Source organism: Mirounga angustirostris, unplaced genomic scaffold (assembly GCF_029215605.1).
Source record: "Mirounga angustirostris isolate CCGP_5_RB_7025 unplaced genomic scaffold, mMirAng1.0.hap1 SCAF_5, whole genome shotgun sequence".
NCBI classification, from domain to species: Eukaryota; Metazoa; Chordata; class Mammalia; order Carnivora; family Phocidae; genus Mirounga; species Mirounga angustirostris.
The window spans coordinates 58,337,910-58,363,522 of record NW_026991713.1 but is presented as its reverse complement, the minus strand read 5'-3'; the positions used below and the strand labels follow the sequence as shown (position 1 = coordinate 58,363,522).

At 43.5% G+C, this 25,613-nt stretch overlaps 1 protein-coding gene across 4 annotated transcripts; it reads right to left on the bottom strand.

Annotated features, from left to right (window-relative positions):
* Nucleotides 1–4,990: 4,990 nt before the first annotated feature.
* On the bottom strand, nt 4,991–23,403 carry PYM1 (PYM homolog 1, exon junction complex associated factor). Of its 4 annotated transcripts, none has more exons than XM_045873238.3 (5): nt 23,281–23,403; nt 15,237–15,388; nt 14,168–14,258; nt 6,308–6,401; nt 4,991–5,911 (listed from the first exon to the last, which is right to left on the bottom strand). In XM_045873238.3, the coding sequence occupies exons 3-5, from the start codon at nt 14,190–14,192 to the stop codon at nt 5,428–5,430; spliced, it is 603 nt and encodes a 200-aa protein (XP_045729194.1). In that variant the 5' UTR covers nt 14,193–14,258; nt 15,237–15,388; nt 23,281–23,403; the 3' UTR covers nt 4,991–5,427. The 4 variants fall into 4 exon arrangements, with proteins under 4 accessions (XP_045729194.1, XP_054362992.1, XP_064447194.1 ...); XM_054507017.2 differs by lacking the exon at nt 23,281–23,403 and adding an exon at nt 22,773–23,204; XM_064591124.1 differs by lacking the exon at nt 23,281–23,403 and adding an exon at nt 17,315–17,436.
* Between the last annotated feature and the right edge of the window lie 2,210 nt (nt 23,404–25,613).

The window sequence follows — 25,613 nt, the reverse complement described above, 5'->3', positions numbered from 1 at the left end:
ATTTACTTGACAGAGAGAAGGAACACAAGCATGGGGAGTGGGAGAGGGAGAAGCAGGCTTCCCGCTGAGCAGGGAGCCCCATGCGGGGCTCGATCCCAGGACCTCAGGATCATGACCTGAGCCGAAAGCAGACGCTTAACTGACTGAGACACCCAGGCGCCCCTAAAAATATTTGTTTATTTATATTTTTATTTTTTTAAAGATTTTATTTATTTGACAGAGAGAGACACAGTGAGAGAGGGAACACAAGCAGGGGGAGTGGGAGAGGGAGAAGCAGGCTTCCCGCCAAGCAGGGAGCCCGATGCGGGGCTCGATTTCAGGACTCTGGGATCATGACCTGAGCCGAAGGCAGACGCTTAACGGCTGAGCCACCCAGGCGCCCCTAAAAATATTTATTTTTATTTTTATTTTTTTAAAGATTTTATTTATTTGACAGAGAGAGACACAGCGAGAGAAGGAACACAAGCAGGGGGAGTGGGAGAGGGAGAAGCAGGCTTCCTGCAGAGCGGGGAGCCCAATGCGGGGCTCCATCCCAGGACGCTGGGATCATGACCTGAGCCGAAGGCAGACGCTTAACGACTGAGCCACCCAGGCGCCCCAAAATATTTATTTTTTTAAAAAAGATTTTATTTGAGAGAGAAGAGAGACAGAGATAGCGCGTGAGAGCAGGCTCCCTGGAAGCCCAACACGGGGACTCCATCCCAGGACCCCAGGATCATGACCGGAGTTGAAGGCAGAAGCTTAACTCTGCTTAATGGACTGAGCCACCCAGGTGCCTCTGAAAGAAGAGATCCTTTAACATCTTCTCCCTCCCCTCCTCCCAGCCAATTCCATTACCCCCACTAAGCCAGTTATTGTCTTGGGGGTATAACCTCCATTCCTTCCACTGCACTTCAGCATCTTCTTTGATCTCCATGGGGGAATGTAAAGCATTTCTGATTTCTTTTGAGAGATGGCAATACTGACAAAAAAAATTGTACCTTCTCGATCCCAGATTCTCTATCCTCCTCAATTTGTAGGACAAGGTTATGGTTGGGGAAGGGAGGGAGACCTAGACACCCTGTGCTGGAATGCCTGGGAGCCTGAAGAGAAAAGATTTTCTGCCTAAGTAAACCTATCTGCTAGTCTCAAAACAAGCTGGAGTCTAGAGACAGGATAACTTGCAAATACCGGCCCCTCACAGTACCACCTAGTGGATAATAAGAAACTAACACATGGGTTCTGAGCCCCTAAGGGTAAGCTGATTCTAAAATAACTCACTTCCAGATCCCTAGAATCTTTACTATTTACACATTAGTTGGAATCATCTGCAAGGGGGAAAGAATTGCCAAATAAACAGTAAGATAGCCTCAAGAGTAAGAAGTAAGAGAGAAGCTAATTTACTTTTCCATAAGCTACAAGAGCCCATTGGGGAAATAATTAAACTAGTATCCTTCTACCCCATCCATCCCAAATACAGAGACTAGAGAGAGAGTGTGTGATGATGCCCTAGCCCCTTACTATTGATTTTTATTAGTGGCTTTCAAATTTATTTTCCTGCAAACCAAGGTAAGAAATGCATTTTATGATCTCACTCAACACTGATATAGTGATATACATATACTCTGAAACAAAATTATCCTGAGACATATTTACTCCTATTAAGCATCAGTCTTTGCTATTTTCTATTCTACTCCATTTAGAAATATCACTAGTGGGGTGCCTGGCTGGCTCAGTCGGTAGAGCATGTGAATCTTGATCTCAGGGTTGTAAGTTCCAGCCCCACGTGGGTGTAAAGATGACTTAAAAACAAAATCTTGGGGCACCTCGGTGGTGCATTCGGTCATGTCCAACTCTTGGTTTTGGCTCAGGTTGTGATCGCAGGGTCATAAAATTGAGCCCCACCTCTGTCTCTGCGCTCAGCTCAGAGTCCACTTGAGACTCTCTCTCTGTCTCTCTAAAATAAATAAATCTTTTTTTAATTTTTTTTAAGATTTTATTTATTTATTTGACAGAGAGAGAGATAGCGAGAGCAGGAACACAAGCAGGGGGAGTGGGAGAGGGAGAAGCAAGCTTCCCGCCGAGCAGGGAGCCCGATGTGGGACTCGATCCCAGGACCCTGGGATCATGACCTGAGCCGAAGGCAGACGCTTAACAACTGAGCCACCCAGGCGCCCAATAAATCTCTTTTTTAAAATACTTTATTTTGAGAGAGAGAATGCGCAAGCGGGGGAAGGAGCAGAGGGAGAGAACCTCAAGCAGACTCCGTGCTGAGCAGGGAGCCCAATGCAGGGCTCCATCTCACAACCCTAAGATCATGACCTGAGCTGAAACCAAGAGTTGGGCACTTAACCAACTGAGCCACCCAGGCGCCCCTAAAATAAATAAATCTTTAAAAAAAAAAAACTTGAGGAACAAAACACACTACTAGTCACCACTTTCTAAATCGATTTCATGACCCACATTTTGAAAAACACTAGTTTATGTGCAAATTTTCATCCTATATCAACACTAATTTTTTTGTAAGGAAAGGTGCCCCTACAGAATTTTTTTTTTTTGCCCCTACAGAATTGAAAGCAAACTCACCATATCCCTTTCGTGCTGCCTGCCATGTTTGCTCTCCCCTACCTGCCTTTCTTGAGATGTGAGTCATAATCTTCAAAATCCAACACCACCATTAAGTCTTTCCATTCCCCCAATTAGAAGAAATGGTTTTTCTTTTAGTTATCCCTCAAAACAGTGCTGTCTAGCACTTAATTAAATCTGCCTAGTATTAGCGAATTATACAACTTAATAGCTTCCTTAAATGAAGGCTCTACAGTGTATTCATAATTGCATCCCTCCAGACTGACACAATGACTAACAACATGGCCCAACAAATATCAAAATAAACTTTAATCAAACTACTTAAGATCCAGGAAATTTAAAGGTTTATTGTGGCATACCCTTCTGCAAATCAATTAATCATTCCTTAATAATAGTTTTTATAGATTCCTCTAAAACACCTGAACTTGTAAAACATCAAACATCTATATATAAGCCAATTAAGTCATATTTATAAAATCTTTACAATTGTGCAGGGGTCCTACACAAGGGAACTCAGGCTTTTAGTCTCACACTGAGGTGCCCAGGCAAGTCCTCATTAACTGAGCTCAGCTGTTCGAAGCACAAATTATCCGTCATCTTCTGTTTCTACACATGGCTTGTGGCCTTATTTATTCAATTATTTGAGAATTTACTACTTGGGGTACTGGGATGCACTGATGATAAACAGTCCCAGGGCTCAAGGAGTGCAGTGCTCTATTTTTTTAAGATTTTATTTATTCATTTTGAGAGAGAGACAGAGCATAAGCAGAGGGAGAGGGAGAAGCAGACTCCCCGCTGAGCTGGGAGCCCAACATGGGGCGCGACCCCAGGACCTGGAGATCATTACCTGAGCCAAAGGCAGACACTTAACCATCTCAGCCACCCAGGCGCCCTGGAGTGCAATGATCTAATGAGGAGGAAGAGGGCTAACAAGTAAACAAGCATAACAACGTGATGTAATAAATGTCATTACAAACCTAAGTAAGGAAGCAAGTTTAGAGAGGCACCTAAATTAATATTTGAGTGTAATGGAAGTCTTCCTAGAGAGGATGACATTGAGATCCAAAGACTAAGGAAGAGTATTATAGGCAGAGGGACCCGTAAGGGCAAATGACTGAAGGTCAGAGAGAATATGGCTCATTCAATGAAAAAGTAGTCAGTATAGTTGGAGCGGTTTGGCCAGAGTTGAGGAATGGCAAAAAATGAGGCCAGATTGTGTGGGACCTTATGAGTCAGGCTAAGAACTTGGAACAACTAAGACAGTTCATTCCAGGGGACCATTGGTCTCTACACTAGCAGCTGGATAGAAAGAAAGCTTGTGATAAGTTGGGGGGGGGGTGAATCGCATATGCAAAAATTAAGTGACAGCTCTTTTTGGCGTAAATGCCTCTTTTTTTAAAAAACAAAGATTTTATTTATTCATTTGACAGAGAAATACACAGCGAGAGAGGGAACACAGGCAGGTGGAGTGGGAGGGGGAGAAGCAGGCCTCCTGCTGAGCAGGGAGCCCGATGCGATGCGGGGCTCGATCCCAGGACCCTGGGGTCATGACCTGAGCTGAAGGCAGACGCCCAACCATCTGAACCACCCAGGCGCCCCAGTAAATGCCTCTACTTGTATTAGTTTGTCCCACAATGCCATCTTGGGGTGGCATCTGAGATGGTAAAATCTCAAAAGAGCTTCAGAAAGAACCAGTAAGGGAGGTACAAAGGCCCCATTGCTATGCAGCATGAGAATAAGACACATGTAAATTAACATGTGAAATTAATGTTCTAAGTTGTTCTAAGTTTCATTTTATTATAACCTAATTACTATTCACTTAAGTCTGAGCAAACATGTATAGAAACCAGTGTTGCTAATTGAGTCATACACTCACAATTTTTTAAAAAATTAAAAGAAGTAGGGGCGCCTGGGTGGCTCAGTTGGTTAAGCATCTGCCTTTGGCTCAGATCACGATCCTGGAGTCCTGGGATCCAGCCCCATGTTGGGCTTCTTGCTCAGCCAGGTGTCTGCTTCTCCCTCTCCCTCTGCTCCTCTCCCTGCTCATGCTTGTGCTCTGTGTCTCATTCTCTCAAATAAACAAAATCTTTAAAATAAAGGGGCACCTGGGTGGCTCAGTTGGTTAAGCGGCTGCCTTTGGCTCAGGTCATGATCCTGGGGTCTTGGGATCGAGCCCTGCGTCTGGCTCCCTGCTCGGCGGAGAGCCTGCTTCTCCCTCTCCCTCTGCCTGCCACTCTCCCTACTTGTGTTCTCTCTCTCTCTCTGTCAAATAAATAAAATCTTAAAAAAATAAAATAAAATAAAATAAAAGTAATATTACTCCCAACACTTGTCTTCCTGTACCAAACTGAAGGAACTAAAACAACTGCTAGAAGCCCAGAAGCTGAAAAGAGAGGGACAAAGCCAGACATGTTGTCTACTTGAGTTTATTCTGTTCTTTAAAAAAAAAAAAAAAAAAAAAGGTGAGGGATGGAGGGAGAAATAACCCATAAACACTGTGAACAGGAACCGAGACTCCAAGACTTGGGTGTACTCCCCCTACCCTCGACCTCAGTTCTGCAAGAGATTCCCACCCACCCAATCTTCTTTTCAACAAGACACCCAATCAGCAGCAAAGGTACCTGGGGTAGTCACTGAGATTTTCAACACTGGGAATGGGAGGGAGAAAAGTCCAAAAAATCGGAGTCGGGAAGAAGAGGGAAGGAATGACAGCGAGGCTCGGCTCTGGAGGACGGAGTTGGGCCAGGAGAGGTGGGAGTCAGTACGGGGGTACCCCCTCCGGACCGAGGCTGCCCACATTCCCCAGGACCCCAGAGCGCCCCCTGGTTTGTTCTGCAGTCCATCCCCCCCTCCCCCAAGGCCTCACAGGCCCAGCTCCAAGTCCTCGAGCTCCTCCTGTAGTGCCCTCCTCCTCGCTAGCTTCTCCAGCTGCTCTTTGCTGGGCTGGCTGATTGCCCCAGCCTGGATCCGCCGCTGCAGCTCTTCCACCTGCCGAAGCTTCTTCTTGAGGCTCTTGATCTTCTTGGCCTTCTCGGTGGTGACGGCTGAGTCAGGCTGCTCAGAGGCAGCTGCAGGGGCTGCCCGGGAGCCCTGCGGAGCACTGGCGAGCTGGGCAGTCTCTCCCAAAGACACCTTATCGAGAGTCCGGCTCAAGGCCTCCGCCTCCCCCTTCTCCTGCTGCTGCCGCCGCTTCTCCTTCCGCTTCAGGTTGCGTTTGGCCGCCTTGGAGAGGCCTGGTTCGCCCCCTTCAGGCCTGGACGGGGTGACAGGAGCAGTGGCCTCAGGGCTCAGACCCGGGGGCAGTTCTGGCTTACTCTTGAAAAACTTCACATACTTGTTCTCATACCTGCAGGGAAGAGAGGTCAACAGGTCTCAAAGAATCACTGCCTTTTGGAACCCTTTTCTTAACCTTCCAAATCACTTCAGCCTTTTCACTTTCTTGCTTCTTTCCTCTCCTGTGGTCCCTCTGCAATTTGCCCCTGTTCTGCAGGCTATGGGAAGGTCTCTAGGTCTCAAAGTTCCTGGTCTCTGAATGCTATTTGGAGGTTCTGCAGAACAGAAGCCATAGGAACAGGACTAGCCATTTGTAACCCCCCTCCCGCATCCCTGAATCTCAGCCCCCCTCCTCTTCTTTTTCAGATAGTTGCTCCCTCCTTCCATTTCCTAGGGTCTTGGGATCAGGAGAGTCTTCTTTTCTGTAGGGACCCCATTAAGTACCCCCTTCTCACGCCTAATCACGCACACTGGGACTTCCTCCTGGGGCACATAGCCTTCTTTCACCCTCCGTTGCTTGCGCCAGGTCCCGTCAGGTCGTTGTGTTGAGGCGATGTATTTGCCTGCAATGAGAGAATTAAGTTACATAGTTACTCTTCCTAATTTTCAAATAGTTTCCAATTTGAAACAATGCATGAATGCACACAGCTTTCCTTAGCATCCATCCAGCCACTAGATGCAACCATGAAGGCATCCTTTTCTCTCATCAACCTTCAATCCCTCTCTTGTCATTTATTCACTGAGTGCCCAAACACCACCCCCACCCTCAGGAGTTTCTTTTTTTTTTTTTTTAAGGATTTTATTTATTTATTAGAGAAAGAGAGCACGCGTGCGCACCGGGGGAGGGACAGAGGGAGAGAATCTTCAAGCAGACTCCCTGCTGAGTGCAGAGCCCGGTGCGGGCTTGGTCTCACGACCCTGAGATCATGACCTGAGCCGAAACCAAGAGTTGCACGCTTAACCAGCTGAGCCACCCAGGCCCCCAGGAGTTTCTATTTTTATACTATTTTCTACTTTTAATCTCTAGCTGGCAAGATAGGACAGGCAAAGAGGAAGAGTTTAAAAAAAAACAACAACACAAGACAATAGCATGGGGGCATCAAAAGGCAGTAACTGAATAAGAGGCCAAAAGGGGGCAAAAACAAGAACTGTAGGAAGGAGAAAGGACTGGAGATGTAGAGAGGGGAAGTTCTATTAAGATAGGTCATGAAAAACAGGTCAACTTTTAAGGATCCATCCTACGAATATAAAAGCACCAGTACACAGGATATATGTAAAGGATGTTTGTTGCTGCATTACTTAAAATAGGAAAAACCGAAAGCAACTTGGATGGCCATCAATATCCGAGTGCCCGAATACATGTGGATCATCCACATGATGGAACACCATGCTGTTATGAAAAAGAATGTCAAGATATAAATGCACTGACTCTGGCTTGAATGGTGCTCATGATATACTAAGTGAAAAAGCAAGTGGCAGGACAATGTGTAGAGTAGTGATCCTCAAAGTTTTTTCTTTCAGGATCCCCCTTTCGCTCTTGTTTTGTAATATTATCCATTTTACTATGCAATATTAAAAAAAAAAAAACCAGCGGCCTTGCGTGGCTCAGTTGGTTAAGTGTCCAACTCTTGGTTTTGGCTCAGGTCATGATCTCAGGGTCGTGGGATGGAGCCATGCGTCAGGTTCCATGCTCAGCAGGGAGTCTGCTTGAGATTCTCTCCCTCTGACCCCCCCCCAAAATAAATAAACCTTAAAAAAAAAACAAACAGGCTGCCTGGGTGGTAGTCAATTAAGCATCTGACTCTTTTTTTTTTTTAAAGATTTTATTTATTTATTTATTTGAGAGAGAGAGCATGAGAGGGGGGAGGGCCAGAGGGAGAAGCAGACTCCCTGCTGAGCAGGAAGCCCGATGTGGGACTCGATCCTGGGACTCCAGGATCATGACCCGAGCCGAAGACAATCACTCAACCAACTGAGCCACCCAGGCGCCCTAAGCATCTGACTCTTGGTATCAGCTCGGGTGGTGGTCTGGGGGTTAAGAGATCAAGCCCCTGCATCAGGCTCAAAGCTCAGCTTGGAGTCAGCTTGAGATTCTCTCTCCCTCTGCTCCTCCTGCTCATGCTCACTCTCTCTCACTCTCTCTCTCTCTCTCTCTCAAAAATAAATAAATAAATCTTTAAAAAAATAAACATACCTGTTAATCTCACCAGAAAAGTATTTACTGGCAAACTGTCAAGCTCACAGTGGCAAATACAAGTTTTCCAGAATTCTAATTTTCTTGAATTTTACCACTGGCAACAAATACTGTCAGTTGTTTTCCTTGAAATGACAGGCTCACTTCCCTCATTTTCAGGAAAATGTCTATCAGATACCCAGTTCTCAATTATGAGTTTGTCAGCAGTTCTTATACATAAAAATGGTGTTCCGTGAAAAGGAAGCCTGTTTAGCTTGCAACTGGTGGACAACTGCGCCAGTGCTTTTCCTTAAGACCCCACCTTACTTCAGTATGCAGCCGAGTGTTTCATCCTCACTTCCCAGTTAGTCCACAGAGAACATTAAAAAGATGAGTAACTTTCAGTTATAAAATGAGTAAGTTCTGGGGAATCTAAGGTACAGCACGGTAACCATCATTAACAGAACTGTATTGTATACTTGAAAGTTGCTATGAGAGTAGACTTTAACAACAACAAAATGGTAATTATGTGAAGGATGTGTTAATTAACCTTATTGTGGTAAACATTTCACAAACTACACATGTATCAAATCGTCACATTGCACATCTTAAATCTATACAATGTTATATATCAATTATATTTCAATAAAGCTGGAAAAAAGTAAAAAGATGTGTATTCAAGGGCCAGGGTTTAATAAAATTAGTAAATCTTAGTGTTTAATCAAGGATATTCTTTTTTTTTTTTTTAGATTTTATTTAGGTGACAGAGATATAGAGAGAGAGAGCACAAGCAGGGAGGAGAGGGAGAAGCAGGCTCCCGATGAGCAGGGAGACCGACGTGGGGCTCAATCCCAGGACCCACGATCCAAGCCGAAGGCAGACACTTAACCAACTGAGCCACCCAGGCACCCCTAATCAAGGATATTAAGTGAAACTGGCATTATTTACTGCAAGCATGTGGCAGTGAAGAGCACAATGAGTGGGAGCTGGTGTAACTACCTTGATTAGTGCTAAGGGGCCTGCAGTTCCGTCCGCCTTTGCTTTTACACCCTCAGAGCAAATGTCAACCCAGCAAAACAAGGCAATCAACATCTTAGTATATAATAAAAATAGTTATCCTTGCAGACCTCCTGAAAGGGTCTTAGGGAACCTCCAAGGGTCCTGGACAACATTTTGAGAACTGCTGCTGTAAGGTATGCTCCCAGTCTCGTTGGGGCAAGGAGCAGCACTTAATAGTTCATACGGTCTATGCAGTGGGGCAAGGAGAAAGGTGTGGAAGGACACATACCAAGGTACCAAGCCTTTAATGCTGGTTATCTTAAGAGGGGCAACCTGGAAGAAGAGGTAATAGAAACCATTAACCATTAACATATATACTTTCTGCCCTCATAGATATCTTTATACCATTAATATGTTTTTAAAAATCTTATATATACCTATATTATCTTGTATTATGTGTTGTTTTGTTTTTTTAAGTAGGCTCCACACCCAACGTGGGGCTTGAACTCAACCCTGAGAGGAAGTCACAGGCTCCATCAACTGAACCAGCCTGGCGTCCCGTGTACTACTTTTTTTTTTCTTTAAGTATTACTTTTGTAAAAAGAAAGACAGATTTGTAAAAGAAAAGTAAAAAATCAAGTCTAGAGGCGCCTGGGTGGCTCAGTCGGTTAAGCATCTGCCTCCAGCTCAGGTCATGATCCCAGGGGCCTGGGATCGAGCCAGAGCCCCATGTCAGGCTCTCTGTTCAGCAGGGAGTCTGTTTCTCCCTCTCCCTCTCCTTGCTGTTCTCCCTGCTTGTGCTCTCTCTGTCAGATGATTAAATAAAATCTTTAAAAAAAAAAAGTCAAGTCTAAGTCCTTCCATATAGATTATATATTGTTCTATGAATTGGCTTTTTGTTCAAAATGCAAGTATCATTAATAAATTAAAACTAAAAAAAATTGTTAAAGAAAATGGGTAAGATCTGACAGGTAGAAGAGACTGGACAAAGAACAAGCAAGCAAAGAAAGGCATGGATGTGGGAAGGGGCGTGGAGTATTGAGAGAACAAAAAGAGGAGTCTGGGTGAATCAGACAGTTCGTGTTAGGGAATAATAAAAAAATGGGGCCAGATCTTGGAAAGCCTTCAACACAACATTGAGAAATTTGAAGTTTACCTGGTGACTGAAAGAGAGGCACTGAGGGTAACACTTGCTTAAATGCAACAGTTTAAAGACAAGAGTATAAACTGAAGAATGAAAAAGGTGACACTTCATAGAGGGAGGACTGACTGGAGCTGGGCTTTAAAGAGTCAAACTCATGTAAGTAAACAAGGAGGCAGAATGGATTCGAAATAGAAGCTCATCCTGAAACAAAATGTCACCCATGGGAACGGAGATGGCATGTTCAGGAGATGGTGGCTGAATCAGAGGGCTGGTGTAAAGCAGATGAGGGGGGTGGACATTCAGACCTTTAAATGCCAGCTAAGGAGTTTAATATCTGGCACATGGTATGCATTTAATAAATATTTGTCCAATGAATGACTCTTTTATCCAAAGCAGTGTTTTAGGGCAATTAATCTGGCAGGATGAAAAGGTGAATTGGCAAGGGAAAACACTAGAGACTCAGGAAATCAGGGGAAAAAAGGGTGCAATGACCCCGGCATGAGACACAGAACTGGCTGAACTGGTGAGAAGGGAAAAGGACGAGACCCATGCCAGATCCATTATCAAAGAATCAACAACACCTGGGAAGTCACTGATGTGGGAGGGGTAAGGGGCTGAAGTAAAAAATAATTCAACACTTTTAGTAATTCCAACCTTGAGAATTTAGCATAAGGAAATACTTCCAACAGAAAAAAATAAAAACAAAAACAAGAAAGGGATGGGACGCCTGGTTGTCTCAGTCAGGCATCTGCCTTCAGCTCCGGTCATGATCCCAGGGTCCTGGGATCGAGTCCCATGGCAGGCTCCTTGCTCAGCGGGGAGCCTGCTTCTCCCTCTGCCTGCCCCTCCCCCTGCTTGTGCTCTCTCCCTCTCTCTCTCTGAGACAAATAAATAAAATCTTTTTAAAAATAAAATGAGTGCTGCAGAGATTAATTCTAAAAAAAAGAAAAAAAGAGAAGGGAGAGATAATCATGGGAAAATTATGGCATTATCTATAAAGAGCTAAAAATTAAAAACAAACTTCAAGTCCAGATATATAGGAACAGTGTAGAACACATCCACTAAAAATACATCCAGCACCTGGCTGGCTCAGTCAGAAGAGTGTGTGACTCTTGATCTCGGGGTGGCAAGTTCAAGTTCCATGTTGGGTGTACAGATTACTTAAAAATAAACTTCAAAGAGACATGATATAATTTCAAGGAATGATAATAAAATTTTAAATCACATAATGTGACATAATGTGAAACATAATAAAACTATATAAATATACCAGGATTTCAATTATTAAATGTTTTGCATATTTTTAAGTTTAGAAAAGAATGTGCAATATGAAAAGGTGTCAGGTGATGATTATAAATAATCTTTTTTTTTTAAGATTTTGTTTATTTGTCAGAGAGAGGCAGGCAGAGATGTAGACTCCCCACTGAGCAAGGAACCAGATGCGAGTCCTAGGACCATGGGATCATGACCTGATCCGAAGGCAGACGCTTAACCGACTGAGCCACCCAGGCGTCCCATAATCTTTCTTTTTAAGAATGCCCACTAATGTTGTTATATTGTGCGTTTTAAAAATATCTCATTTTAAGGGCACCTGGCTAACTTAGTCAGTGGAGCGTACAACTCCTGATCTCAAGAGTTGTGAGTTCAAATCCCATGTTGGGTGTGGAAATTACTTAAAATCTTTTTTTAACTTTATATTCATTTGGTTGGTTTTTTTTTTAAGATTTTATTTATTTGAGAGAGAAAGAGCACGCCTGAGCAGGGGGTGGGGGAGGGGCAGAGGGAGAGGGAGCAGCAGACTCCCTGCTAAGCAGGGTGCCCCATGGGGCGGAGGGAGGTGTGCATCTTCATCCCAGGACCCCGAGACCATGACCTGAGCTGAAGGCAGGCATTTAACCAACTGAGCCAGCCAGGCGCCCCAAAAATAAAATCTTTAAAAAAAAAAAAAATCTCATTTTAGGTTTCAAACCTAAATCGTTTGGAGAAGGGGTACACAACGGAGAGTGAAATTACTTTTGACCTGGTGATTTATAAAGATTTTGTGGAGGACAAACAGACTTGTTGTGATCTTTGGAAGATGAGCAGGATTTAGACAGGTGGAGGTGGGGGGGGGGAGTGTAGTTACGAGAAAAGACAAAAAAGGGAAGTATTTCAGGCATACGGGACAACACAAAAGGACCAATCAGACTAGTAAGGACCCTGCTCAAAATTCCTTCTGGATTCCTATTGCCCTCAGGGTATTTACATGGAGGACGGGACTACACACAAAAGGCCTTGCTAGTCTCCAGTCTCTCAGCACTTAGTCACTCACACTCTGCTCCAGCCACTGAATATTCACAAATCTTACCAGACCTGTGTCTCTATTCTCTATGCCTTTTTGCTTTTGCTTCCTTTGGCCTGGAATAGACTTTCCTTGATTCTTAGCTTAGTTAATTCCTATTGGTCTTTAAAGGTCAAGTTCAAGTATAAACTCCTCAGTGAGGTCTTCCCTGACCTTCCCACCCCAAGCCAGGTTAAAAGTAGCCCTTTGTGCACAGCACCTGTTCTGGCCTTTATCATGCTCTCATGTTTAACATAATTGTGTACTTCCTTGAGAGCAGAGACTTTGTCTTTGATCTCTGAGGCAAAGGGCCTGGCCTATAGAAGGCTGTAATTAACTCAATAATAAATAAAGAGGGTCACCTGCCTGGCTCAGTTGGTAGAACATGGGATTCCTGATCTCGGGATTGCAAATTCAAGCCCAACATTAGGTATAAAGATTACTTAAAAATAAAATCTTTAAAAAAAAATGTTTTCTTTTAAATAAATAAGTAGGGTGCCTGGCTGGCTCAGTTGGTTAAGCGACTACCTTCAGCTCAGGTCATGATCCCAGAATCCTGCGATCGAGTCCCACATCGGGCTCCCGGCTCAGCAGGGAGACTGCTTCTCCTTCTGACCCTCTCCCCTCCCATAAAAATATATACATTAATTAATTAATTAATTAAAGCATCATATTAGAGAACAAAAACCTAGTATATTTAGGGCAAAAAGCACATGTAATGGGAAAAGAGACTAGAAGTAAATTAGTCAGGATATGAAAGGTATCCAATCTCCTCTTGAGTTTGTACTTAAGCTTCAGACTGTGGGAGAACACTGAAGGCCAAAACCAGAGTACAGAGGATCTGCTCAAAGCAGTGCTTGAGGATTAACCTCAAAATGTATAATAGAAACTAAAAGTAGAACAAATGAAAATAACAACCACCATAGAGAAAAACTGATTTAAATAGTCTCTATGGGTACTGAAAGGAAAATGAAAGAGAAATTCATTATGAAGAAGTCAACAGGACCTGAAGACTGCCAAGATTTGAAATAGACGAGATAATTGAAACAGTGCTGTAATGGGTTTAATCTGGTGCTTTTCACATGTATTCTCTTATTTTTCACAACATAACTGTGGGTAAATTGGGCATATGGTAATAATATTTATTCACACATGGATTTTAAATGTTTATTGAGCACTGGGTGTTGCGCCAGGCACTGTAACAGGAGCTAGGGATACAACAATGAATAAAGCAAGCACGGGTATTGCCTTTTTGTATCACGCATTCTAGTGAGGAAGAAAGGAAACAAAAAAGAACACAAACTAATTACAGTATCACTCGTGAATGTGCAAAATTTGTAGGATAAAAATCACTGACACAAAGAAAATCCAATACCTGAAGCTAATACAACCCTGTATGTTAATTATACTGGAATTAAAACAAAAACCACCACCACCACCATAAAGAAAGTCCAGAGAAGATGACAACTTTGTGAAAATAACTAATTCAATTCTAGACAGGGAGTGTTTTACATGAAATTAAGGAGAAAAGGACAATGCTAGAAACATAAATAAGATAACTGCACAAAGATTATACCTCAAGGCTTAAGACTAGTAAAGATGGAACATGATTAAAGACGGGCAGAAGCTTCTTGAATGGCCATCCTAACTGGAAGCCCTGAGATGCAAATAGCCCATTATCACAAAGGAGCACCTATTTTATGTTCTCTTGGTTCCATCCTCTGGCCTTCATGGTATCCAAAGGTAAAGTCAAAATGAAGGGAGTGGTTTGGAGATTCCTACCCCTAGAAATAAAAACCAAGGGCAGGATATCAGGATTGTCGGTAACCCCCTTGAGAAAGAAACTACAGATTAGAGACTGCTACTGTAAGAACTTGGTAAATTTAGCTATTTTCCCACATCTGCTGTTTTGTAATCCTTAATCTGTTGCCTTAAACTGTAAAAGGGCCTTGTTTTCGGGGTGGCAGGGACATAGTGAAGCAAGCAAGGCCTGGGAGAACTCTAAGGGGTTAGGTGGAAGTGACTGTTAAAGGTGTGTTGAATCCCTGTGACCTGTTTCAAGTAAGAAAGGAGATCTGTGTGACAAATCTGAGCCTGGGATGATCTCAGGGCCAAGAATTATAACACCAAGATGTGGTTTCTAATACTTGGAGAAAATATAGAAAGAGAAGATCCAATATGGAGACATGACCCTGGAAAAATGGTCATGATCATCTTCCTCAAGAAAGAAAAGGTGTCAGCAGTAACAGAAAACAATTCTAGGAGAGAAGAACTAGGACGGTGTTATGCCATGGAGACCAAAAGAGTTTTAAGGGTAGCTGATTAAGGGTATTGAATAATGCACAGAGATTAAAAGGAAAATGGAGTAGAAAAAGATTACTGATTTTGGCAATTTGGAAATTTCTAGTTATCTCCAAGAATACAGCTTCAGAAAAGCAGAGTAGTCAGAAACCAGACTACAAATAAATTAAATGTAATAAACACTTATTGAAAGCTTCCTATGAGGGGCGCCTGGGTGGCTCAGTCATTAAGCATCTGCCTTCGGCTCAGGTCATGATCCCAGGGGGATCGAGTCCCGCATCTGCCTCCCTGCTCAGCGGGGAGTCTGCCTCTCCCTCTATTCCTCCCCCTGCTCATGATCTCTCTCTTGCTCTCTCTCAAATAAATAAATAATTAAAAAAAAAAAAAAGAAAGCTTCCTATGAGAAAAGTACCCTACTAAGTGCTATAGGGATTACCAAGAGGGAGTAAAATGGTCCCTACTTTAAAGCAATCTGGGCATCTGGGCATCTGGGTGGCTCAGTCGGTTAAGTGGCTGCCTTCGGGTCAGGTCATGATCCCAGAGTCCGGCTCTCTGTTCAGCGGGGAGCCTGCTTCTCCCTCTCCCTCTGCTGCTCCCCCTGCTTGTGCTCTCTCTGTCAAATAAATAAATAAAATCTTAAAAAAAAAATCAAGCAATTTATTGCCTAAGGAAGAGGGTGGACAAATTAGGCAAGGAATAAAACAAAAATATAAATGTCTTTGGTATCTTAAGAGACACTGATACATACTGGTACTAGATTTCAAGAGAATAAATAATCACACCCTATTTGATGGGGGAAGGTGACAGAAAATCAGGAGAATCTCAGGGACCTGACCTTAAATGCTAGGTAGCAGTAATAACAACAATAACAAATCAGTGGCTGGTATTTCTGCAGGCAGAGAAAAGAAGGGAAAGGACCTTCTAAGAGGAGTAACAACAAGCAAAATCATAGCAGTGGAAAACTCACAGTATGTTAAGAACAGTTAGAAAAGAGCATTTATTAATAAGTGGCTACAGTGCATCAGGAACTTTATATATATTGCTTTATTGAATCTAGACAATGGGTAGATATTATCATCTACAGCTGAGATTAAGAGTCTTCAAGAGGTTAAAGATGTGTCCAAGATCACAACGGCACAATGGTATTCTGCCTGTCTTATACCACATAGCCCAGTTTCACTGGGAGTTACAAGCAGAGACCTAGTATGTGGTGATACTATACCGAAAAGTGGTTTGTGCTCATATTAAAGAGTATCTAAAAGCGAATTTACATACGTAAATTTCACAATCAATTCCAAAAAGAGAGATGATGAGAAATTTAATAGCTTGCCCAAAGTTAGTCAATAAGCTGCAGAATTCAAACCCAGGCTGTGGGTTTATTCCAAAAGTTGTGCATTTTACACTACCATTGCATATAGTGTTATAAATGAAAAAGATACAAAAAAGTTCAACCTAATAATCAAAGAAAATATAAATATAAAACAATAAAATACAATTTCCATCTGTCAGAGTAGTAGAATTTTTGAAGATGAGAATACCAGTGCGGTCAAAGACGTGGTTAAACCAGCATAGTCATATATTGTTGGTGGTAAAACCCTTTAGAAAGCAATTTGGCTAACATAGCAGGACAATAAAGGCAGCCCTATCATTTCCCAGCATTTTCCAAAGCTTTTGTTATATAAAACACTACTTCCATAAGATATTAACAAAGGTTACCCCCAAAAATTGTTAAATAGTTTGGGCAATTCTGGGTTAAACACAGAAAAACAATTTTGTTTTTATCAGCAGGACTTAATGTGTTCTTATTCATGTGAATATCCACAATAGGAATGTGATTTACAGTCTTCCCAAATTTATTTGACCACAGGAACCTTATTTATGTTATTTATCTTGTTTTTACTTATTTTGTAGCACACCTCGTAGGACTACTAAGCATTCCAAGGATCATATTTTGGGAAATATAGCCATTTGGTATGATCCCAATTATGTAAAATATAGACATGCTACATATGTGTACAGAAAGAAAACCAAAAGGAAGTATAACTATAGTTACCTTTGGGTTCTAGAATATCAAATATGCGTGTGACTTATATTTTTTACTGCTTACAAAAACATTTTCCAAGGTTCCTACAATCAACATGAATTAACTTTATAATTAATAAGTCAATAAATGCTTGTAGCCTCTAACCCAGTAATTGTACTTCTGGGAACTCAATCCTAAGGAAATAACCCTAAATGCAGGCAAAAATTTATGCACAAAAATATTCATAGACGGGGTGCCTGGGTGGCTCAGTCAGTTAAGCAGCTGCCTTCGGCTCAGGTCAGGGTCCTGGGATCGAGCCCCGCATCGGGCTCCCTGCTCAGCGGGAAGCCTGCTTCTCCCTCTCCTGCTCCCCTACTTGTGTTCCCTCTCTCATTCTCTCTCTCTGTCAAATGAATAAATAAAAATCTTTAAAAAAAATATTCATAGAGTTCTTCTAACAAAAATCCTGGAAACAATCTAAAAGTTCAATAACAGGGATGCTTGGGTGGCGTCTACCTTTGGCTCAGGTCATGGTCCCAGGGTCCTGGGATTGAGTCCCACATTGGGCTCCCTGCTCAGCGCGGAGCCTGCTTCTCCCTCTCCCTCTGCCTGCCGCTCCGCCTGCTCGTGTTCTCTCTCTGACAAATAAATAAAATCTTTTAAATAAATAAATAAATAAATAAAATAGAACTTCCGTAACAGAAGAAACATAAGAGAGGGTGCGTGCCCAAACAATAAAACACTCTGCCAGGGGCGCCTGGGTGGCTCAGTCAGTTAAGTGGCTGCCTTCGGCTCAGGTCATGATCCTGGGGTCCTGGGATCGAGTCCCGCATCGGGCTCCCTGCTCGGTGGGGAGCCTGCTTCTCCCTCTCCCTCTGCCTGCCACTCTGCCTACTTGTGCTGTCAAATAAATAAAATCTAAAAAAAAATAAAAATAAAAATAAAACACTGCCAGTATTTTTTAAAACGTTTACAAAGAGTAAGGAAAAATATTTATGGCATAAGGTTAAATGAAAAGGCAAAATATAATTGTATATACCATCTAATTCAAAAATGTTTTAAAATGCACAGAAAAAATAAAGATCAGAAGGAAATGTGCCAAATTAAACAGTAGACTCTGGGTGAATGACTTATATTGAACAAAAATTACATACGTAAATCTGTACTTAAGAAACAGTAATCTGGCAACAGTGTGTCATATGAACTGGAACAGAGAGAGAGAATGGAGATAGGACAACTATTTAGGAGGTCACAGCAGTATTTTCAGGATAAAGGAAAATGGAATTTTATCAGGCATGCAGAATGAATCAAGTACTATGCTTGATACTTTGCATATATAATCTCTTCTGATCCATATCATTACATAACAGTAATAATTACAGAACCATTCGCTGGGCACTTTCTATGTATCAGAAATGTACATTCTTTCATTTAAATTTTAATTCTCAAATAATCCTATGTTGTAGGAGTTATTATTCCAATTTCATTGATGAGAAAACTAAAGCTTAGATTCCCAAGGTTTAAAATTCCCAAGGCCATCTAGCTGACAAATACTGAAGATGGGATAAGGATAATGGCAGTAGGAATAGAAAAATGACATTCTGACCACTGGTGTATGGCAGGGGATGGGGAATGAGAGGAATAAAAGATGATGCAACAAATACAACAAAAATACCTAGTGCTCTGATCTTGGTTTCTTGATACCATTCTCAAGTAAAAGAAACAGGGGCTCCTTGGAGAATGGCTGATTCTAGGACTGAGACAGGAAACAAAAAGACGAACCTGGAGCATCTTCTAGTGCCAGAAAGTAAGGAAGAGCTAAAAAAACAAAAACAAAAACCTACACTGTTGGGGGTATGTCAAAGGGACACAGGGCCAACTAAAAGAGCTCCCAATGTCCAAAGCTGGAACATTTGACCAATAAAATAAATAGTATAGGATTATAACCCAAAGTCCATATTGCTATAAATAAATGATTGAATAAATGGAAAAGAGACAAATCTGCAGAAAAATTCCAAATAAACGTATGTAAATACTCCATCCTTAAGGAAGGAAGTGTAACTTCCCACTCTTTAAGTACCAGCTGTGAATAGAGACTTTTATCTAGAGTACAGTATGGAAAAGAGAAGGATCAAAAGGGTAACTTTACAGCGGAGAAACCTTACAAACAATACTTCAGCCAGGTGATCAGGGTAAGAATCAACTGTAAAAAAATTATTATGATAGGTCCCTTGATATGATGAAAATGTCACTTTTCCTCTGAGGTTGTACCCCTAAAACACAACCCCAGTCTAATTATGAGAAAAACATCAGACAAATTCCAAAAGAGAGGCATCCTATAAAATACTTGACTAGTACTCCTCAAAACTGTCAAGGTCATCAAAAACAAGGAAAGTCTGAGAAACCGTCAACGGCCAATAGGAGCTTAAGGAGACATGAGAACTAAAAGTAACGTGGTATCTGGGATGGGAACCTGGGATAGAAAAGAAAGTTAGGTAAAAGCTAAGGAAATCTGCATAATGTATGGACTATAGTTAATAATAATGTATCAGGGGTCCCTGGGTGGCTAAGTTGGTTAAGCAGCTGCCTTTGGCTCAGGTCATGATCCCAGGGTTCTGGGATTGAGCCCCACATCGGGCTCCTTGCTCAGCGGGAAGCCTGCTTCTCTCTCTGCCTGCCGCTCCCCTTGCTTGGGCTCTCTCTCTTTTGCTGACAAATAAATAAATAAAATCTTTTAAAAAAAATGTATCAATATCAGTTCATTAATTGTAATAACTGTATCATACTAATGTAAGATGTTAATAGGAGAAACTGAGTGTAACGTATATGGGAATTGACTGTTATCATTTTCTCAAGTTTTCTATAAATCTAATACTGTTCTAAAAAATAAAGTCTATTTAAAATTAAAAAGAGACATGGTGCAAAAAGTTGATCTTGGGGGCGCCTGGGTGGCTCAGTCGTTAAGCGTCTGCCTTCAGCTCAGGTCATGATCCCAGAGTCCTGGGATGGAGCCCCACATCGGGCTCCCTGCTCGGCAGGAGGTCTGCTTCTCCCTCTCCCACTGCCCCTGCTTGTGTTCCCTCTCTCACTGTGTCTCTCTCTGTCAAATAAATAAAATCTTTAAAAGAAAAAAAAAGGTTGATCTTGGTTTGGCTAGGACAAGGGTGCCATTAACAGAAATAAGGAAGGAAAAAAAATATATTGATTTTGGGCAGATTGAATTTAAGGTGTGACAATATATTCAAGAATGAAAGTTATCCACCAATCAACTAGAAAAGGGAATTAGCAACTAAGAAGAGGCTGGCGCTGGAAACAAAACTAAAGAATTACGGGACAAATAAGCAGTAACGAAATGAAAACAGTATGTGTAGGCCTGTTATTCAAGAAATCAGGCTGTGAACAGAAAAGGGACAAAAATGATAGGCCTTGACTTTTCAATGAAATAGAAAGTGGGAAAAAAAAGTGAAGCCATCTGCCACAAGAGAGAGAATTAAAAGGGAGGGTCACAGAATGCTGGAAAAAGTTGGGGGAAATAGCCATGATAGAATATAAGCAAAGAAAAAAGAATTGGAGAGAAGCCGGGATCTTGGCAGAAGTTAACACTAAGTTATATTATACTGAAAGTGCTAGTTCTGAGCTTTTTCTCTAGCCATGTGCTATGGCCTAGACGTAGAAGCCAAGGAAATAGGTGATGGGTATGATTCAAGATAACAGAAGTGCTTGCTAAGTACAGAAGATCAAAATAAATGAAGAAAAGCAATGAAGATAGTATCAAAGTGGCTAGTCACCAAGGTCTAGCAGAGCAGCATCAAAGGTAGTCATGAAGGTACTGGTAGATGCGATGAAATGGGAAAGGTCAAGAACCTAAGAAGGGCACAAAGCAGATTCTGTGGATGTGAAATAGTGAAAAAGGTAACTGGTAAGGAGGCTAAAGTGATGGAGAGCACCTGAAAGGGAAGCAGTGTCACAGAGGAGGTCCCGGTTGTAGTGATTCTGATGTGCAGCTACTTTATTTTTTAAGATTTTATTCATTTATTTGAGACAGAGAGAGAGCAAGCAGGGGGAGGAGCAGAGGGAGAAGGACAAGCAGACTCTGCGCTGAGCCCAGAGCCCGATGCCGGGCTGGATCTCACAACCATGAGATCATGACCTGAGCTGAAACCAAGAGTAGGACGCTCAACTGACTGAGCCCCCCAGGCACCCCTGATATGCAGCTACTTTAAAAATACAAAGGAGGGGTTCCTGGGTGGTTCAGTTCATTGAGAGGCCGACTCTTGATCTCAGCTCAGGTCTTGATCTCAGGGTCATGAGTTCAAGGCAACTTAAGCTCCACACTGAGCATGGAGCCTACTTAAAAAAAAAAAATACAAAGGAAAATCAACCGTCTTGTGCTGAGGAACTATAAGATCAGAGTATTCCAAAGATGCTGGAGACACTGAGAATAAAAGCAAGAAACACAGTGGAGAAAAAAGTGTGATGCAATAGGTCTGGGCCCTTGTGGGCAATAAATGATTACCCTGAGGTTTTAGAGAAAATGCTATAATTGCATGGCAACACCTTCCACAAAGATTAGAGTGACAGTGGCAGGTCAATGATCTAGAAGTAAGAGAAAGCAAAAATGCAGTGTGATTCCTTCTCTTCTACATAGTCACAGAGCACTGAAGATACCTCTTAGTGGGAGGGTAGGGTGAAACATGGTATCTGGATTATCATGAAATCAGTTTAAAGAAAATAGTTAAAAATAAAGTGTACTGGATAGTGAGTAATATTTTCAAAGCACACATTAAAAGAAGCCAGTAGATGAAGGACCCACTGAGTAGAGAACAGGAGAAGAGAGGTTCTGTGTACCACTTTGAAATGTGAGGCTGGAGAGAAGTAGCAGAGACTTGGCTTGTCATAAGATACCATAGGAGAGGTGGGCTGAGATGTAAAGAACATGCAAAGTAGCAAAGCAAGAAGCATAAAGGGCACATTTTAAAACACACCATACACAGTCTCAGTTCTACAGAAGACTGCATGTATGCAGTGAAGACTACAAAAAACAGTAACGCCTTGTACATTTTATAAATTGCTTTAACATATGCAATCTTATTTGATCGTCACTAGGTAGATATTCCTATGCACATTTTTCTAAAGATGAGGAAATTACGATGGGACAAAACCAGAATGAAAACACTGACTTCGGTTTTCAACACATAAACCCTCATACACAGTGGACACTTCAGCATCTCAATCAGCCAGGCCAGAAATTCTTCTCTAGCCAGAAGTAATAGTGGATTCTATGAACTTGTCAGAGGGTTTAAGAGGCCACTAGACACCTCCTGTTTGCCTTCTTCCACCTCAGATCCCTCAACTTTTATCACCATCACCACCAGAGAAGGTACAGAAGGGTGATGCCATCAAGAAGAAAACTCAAGCTGAAAGTTATATTAGGTTCCTCTTCCCTTCACACCTCTGAACCTCAGTGACCCAAAAATGAAGATAAGGGAGAGAATGTAAAAAGCATTATATAGCAATGAAGAGGTCTTTAACCCACACAACTTCAAGAAAGAGAACTAAAAAGGAGCTGGGGTAGGGCAGAAGGCAGGTACAGCTGAAAGATGGGGGAGGGGAACAGGGGGAAAAGCTGGAATTGGAGGGAACTGAGAGTACAGGCGCTCCCAAGCCTGGAGAAACCGAAAGAGATATGGGATCTCCAGCTGCTGGAGAAAAGCTAAGGGCCCGTGAAGGTCCTGGAGCAGGGACTTGCACTGAAGGACCCCAGGGTTTGGGTGACCGGAAGCAGAGACCCCCAAACACGAGACCAGAAGGGGGCGCAGGTGACACCCCATAGGAAAGAATGAATGAGGAAGGCGGTCCGGAGGGCGGGGCAAAAGGAGGGGCCCCGGGATGGGCGGGGCACAGACCCCTTTCCAAGTCCGAACCCCTGCCCCGAGAGCCCGGGGAGAAGCGGCTCCGCGCCTCCCGCACTCACCGCCGGTCTCGTCAGTTACATAGGGAGTCGCCATCTTGAAAACGCAAACCACTTCCGGCGTGAGCGGGCTGGGGTCCCGCCCCCCTCCCCACCGGAAGTGGAGTCCTGATCGTAGCCAGCCACCATTTTAGTCTTAAAGGGAGAGTACACCATTTCGTGGACAGAGGTGGAGGAGGAAGGAAGCAGCAGCTAGACTTGAATAAAATAAAAGCCATAGGCTCTATTACTGCCACTGATACCAATATTGGGTGCCTGCTCCGTGTAAAGGAGTCCTCTGGGCGCCGAGAGAAGTTCCGAGGCACGGCCCCTCTCCGTTCGTCCAGGACCTTCGAGGGAAAAGGGGGCAAGGCCCACCTGCACCCGGAAAGTGGGGCTGATCAATGAGAATCTTCAATCCCTAGCCTGTACCCAGGTCCCAGAGCGGCTTGGGGACATGGGGCGCGCAAACTCCGGGAACGCACTGGGGCGCACCAATGTTGTCAGGGGTGAATGGAAGACCCCAACTGACCCTCTCTTAGAAGGTGGGGAGGTCGAAATCGCGTGTCGATTGCCCTCGGCTACCCAGCTCAACCCTCCGGACTGAGATCCGCGAGAGAGGCGTGCAAGGCAGAGGGTGCTGCCGGTCGGTCACCTGTCCCCGCAGCCTCAGGGCGGCTGGCGAATTCCACGACCAAGGAGGCGGCGGGCCGGGTTGGGCGGGCAGCCCTGGCTGGCCCTGCCCCTGGGGAGGCCCCGGGGATTCGGGCGGCGTAGTGAGGACGGCCCAGGTTTGCCGGCCTTCGACCCCCGGATCCTCCTCAGGCGGGGCACCAGGGTCAGAGGGCAAGGTGAAGGCTTCTGGGCGGAGCCAGTTAATATTCTAATGAACCTTGTCCAGGTCTGGGCGCTGGGGATCCAAAGTGGGGCAACTCGCCAGTAGTCGAGACTTACACGGTCACTCCCTTTGCAGTCCTGCCCTGCCCCGTGCCTCCTATTCTTTAGAGGAACCCAAATGTTTTCCCTCCCCCTGTCTTTTCAGCAGCTGTTGTTCCTTAAAGGCTAAGTCCTGCTGAACTTGTTTCCCCTACAGCCTGGGAGTGACCAGCTGCAGGTTTCTCTCCTCAGGTGTTGGCTCTGCCCTCCCCTACTACATTGTTTTTTCATTATTGATTGTTTTACCTTCCTCCAAATCCCCCACTTTGGCTTAGGTTAATGTCCAACTGTACCGCTGGAACCCGTAGAGAGGGGCAAGTATTAGTAACTACCTCTAACACTAGGCTGTATGTCCACTTAAAAAAATAAAAAAGGTGAGAGTAATGACTGACGAGGAACCTCCTAAAAGCTTTGACATGAAGCTTTTGAAGTTTTCTCAGGTCACAGCTTGTCTTCCATACCGTGCTCTACCTTCTTGACTTCCACCAGAGGCCCAACTCAGAAGGTCTCAAAAAGACTCATTTAAAAACTGATTTGCGGGGCGCCTGGGTGGCTCAGTCGTTGAGCGTCTGCCTTCGGCTCAGGTCATGGTCCCAGGGTCCTGGGATCGAGCCCCACATCCGGCTCCCTGCTCAGCGGGAAGCCTGCTTCTCCCTCTCCCACTCCCCCTGCTTGTGTTCCCTCTCTCGCTGTGTCTCTGTCAAATAAATAAATAAAATCTTAAAAAAAAAAACTGATTTGCATTCAATACACAGTTATTGCAAGTGTTTTAGCACTGCCATCCTTCACCCCTGCTCTCTTTCAGCAATTGTGCTTCAACGTCACTGAGTCAGCATCCTGTCCTTAGCCTTGTTACTAATGATTATTACAGGTGAGAGTGTGGGATGAAGCCTTTAACTAGAGGGATGCAATCGGACCTTTCTGTAAGAGGGAATCCTAAAGTGGCCCCTGTTGACCACCAACCCTAGGCCCTCCCCACTGTGCCCCCAGACATCTTGCCTCAGCTCTGGGTTTGACAGGAAGTGAAACTCAATTGTCTGCCCAGCAGACTTGCTGGGACCCAGCCCTGGGCCCCGGATGTGCCACCCCCCCCCCCCCACACACACACCCTGAGAATGAAGAGGAGAAAGAGGCTGGGGAGACAAGGCTGTTGTTTTTTCCTTTCCCTTTGTTCATTGCGGTTTCTTTCTTTCTGATTTTTATGATGTGGTTGATTAAAGAAATGAGCACCTGGAACAGTAGGCATTATACGCCTCCTCCTTCGATGTTTCTTGGCCTTTCTTCCCCTCCCACCCCCACCAATAACTGACGAGATATGATGGAGCACAGATCCTAAAGAAGACACAAAGAAGCCTAGAGTATGACTGATTTCATCCTATTCCTTAGAGAGATCACCCCGTGCCCCACTTTGAAGTCTCAAAAAAAAAAAAAAGTCTTAACAGGAGCAATTTAACTTCAATTAGAGACATATCCGAGGATGATGGAGTGAAAAACACAGGTCATAGGTAGGGTGGTATCACTGCTAGCATTGTTTGCAAGCAAAGCTGAGTGCCTTAGGCTTAGTATCATTCTAGATGAGAGGTCCAGGGGCAGAAAACTGGAAGAGCTGCTAGGAGACTTGTTCTTTCTTATATTGTATGTTTAGGATGGCTTAGAGTGGGGAGGCTTTACACACACACACACACACACACACACACACACACCCCAAGCCACTCTTTGGTACAGTCCTTAAGCGGGGCTATGTCTTTGGCTGTCTACAGAACTAAGCACAGGACCCGGTGCATAATGGGCCTTCAAAAGTGCTTATGGTTCCTTATGACTAAAGAGGTTATATAGGAAGGGGAAATAGGGGTGCCTGACTGGCTCAATCAGTGGGTGGAGCATGCGACTCGATCTAGTGTTGTGAGTTCAAGTCCCATATTGGGTGTG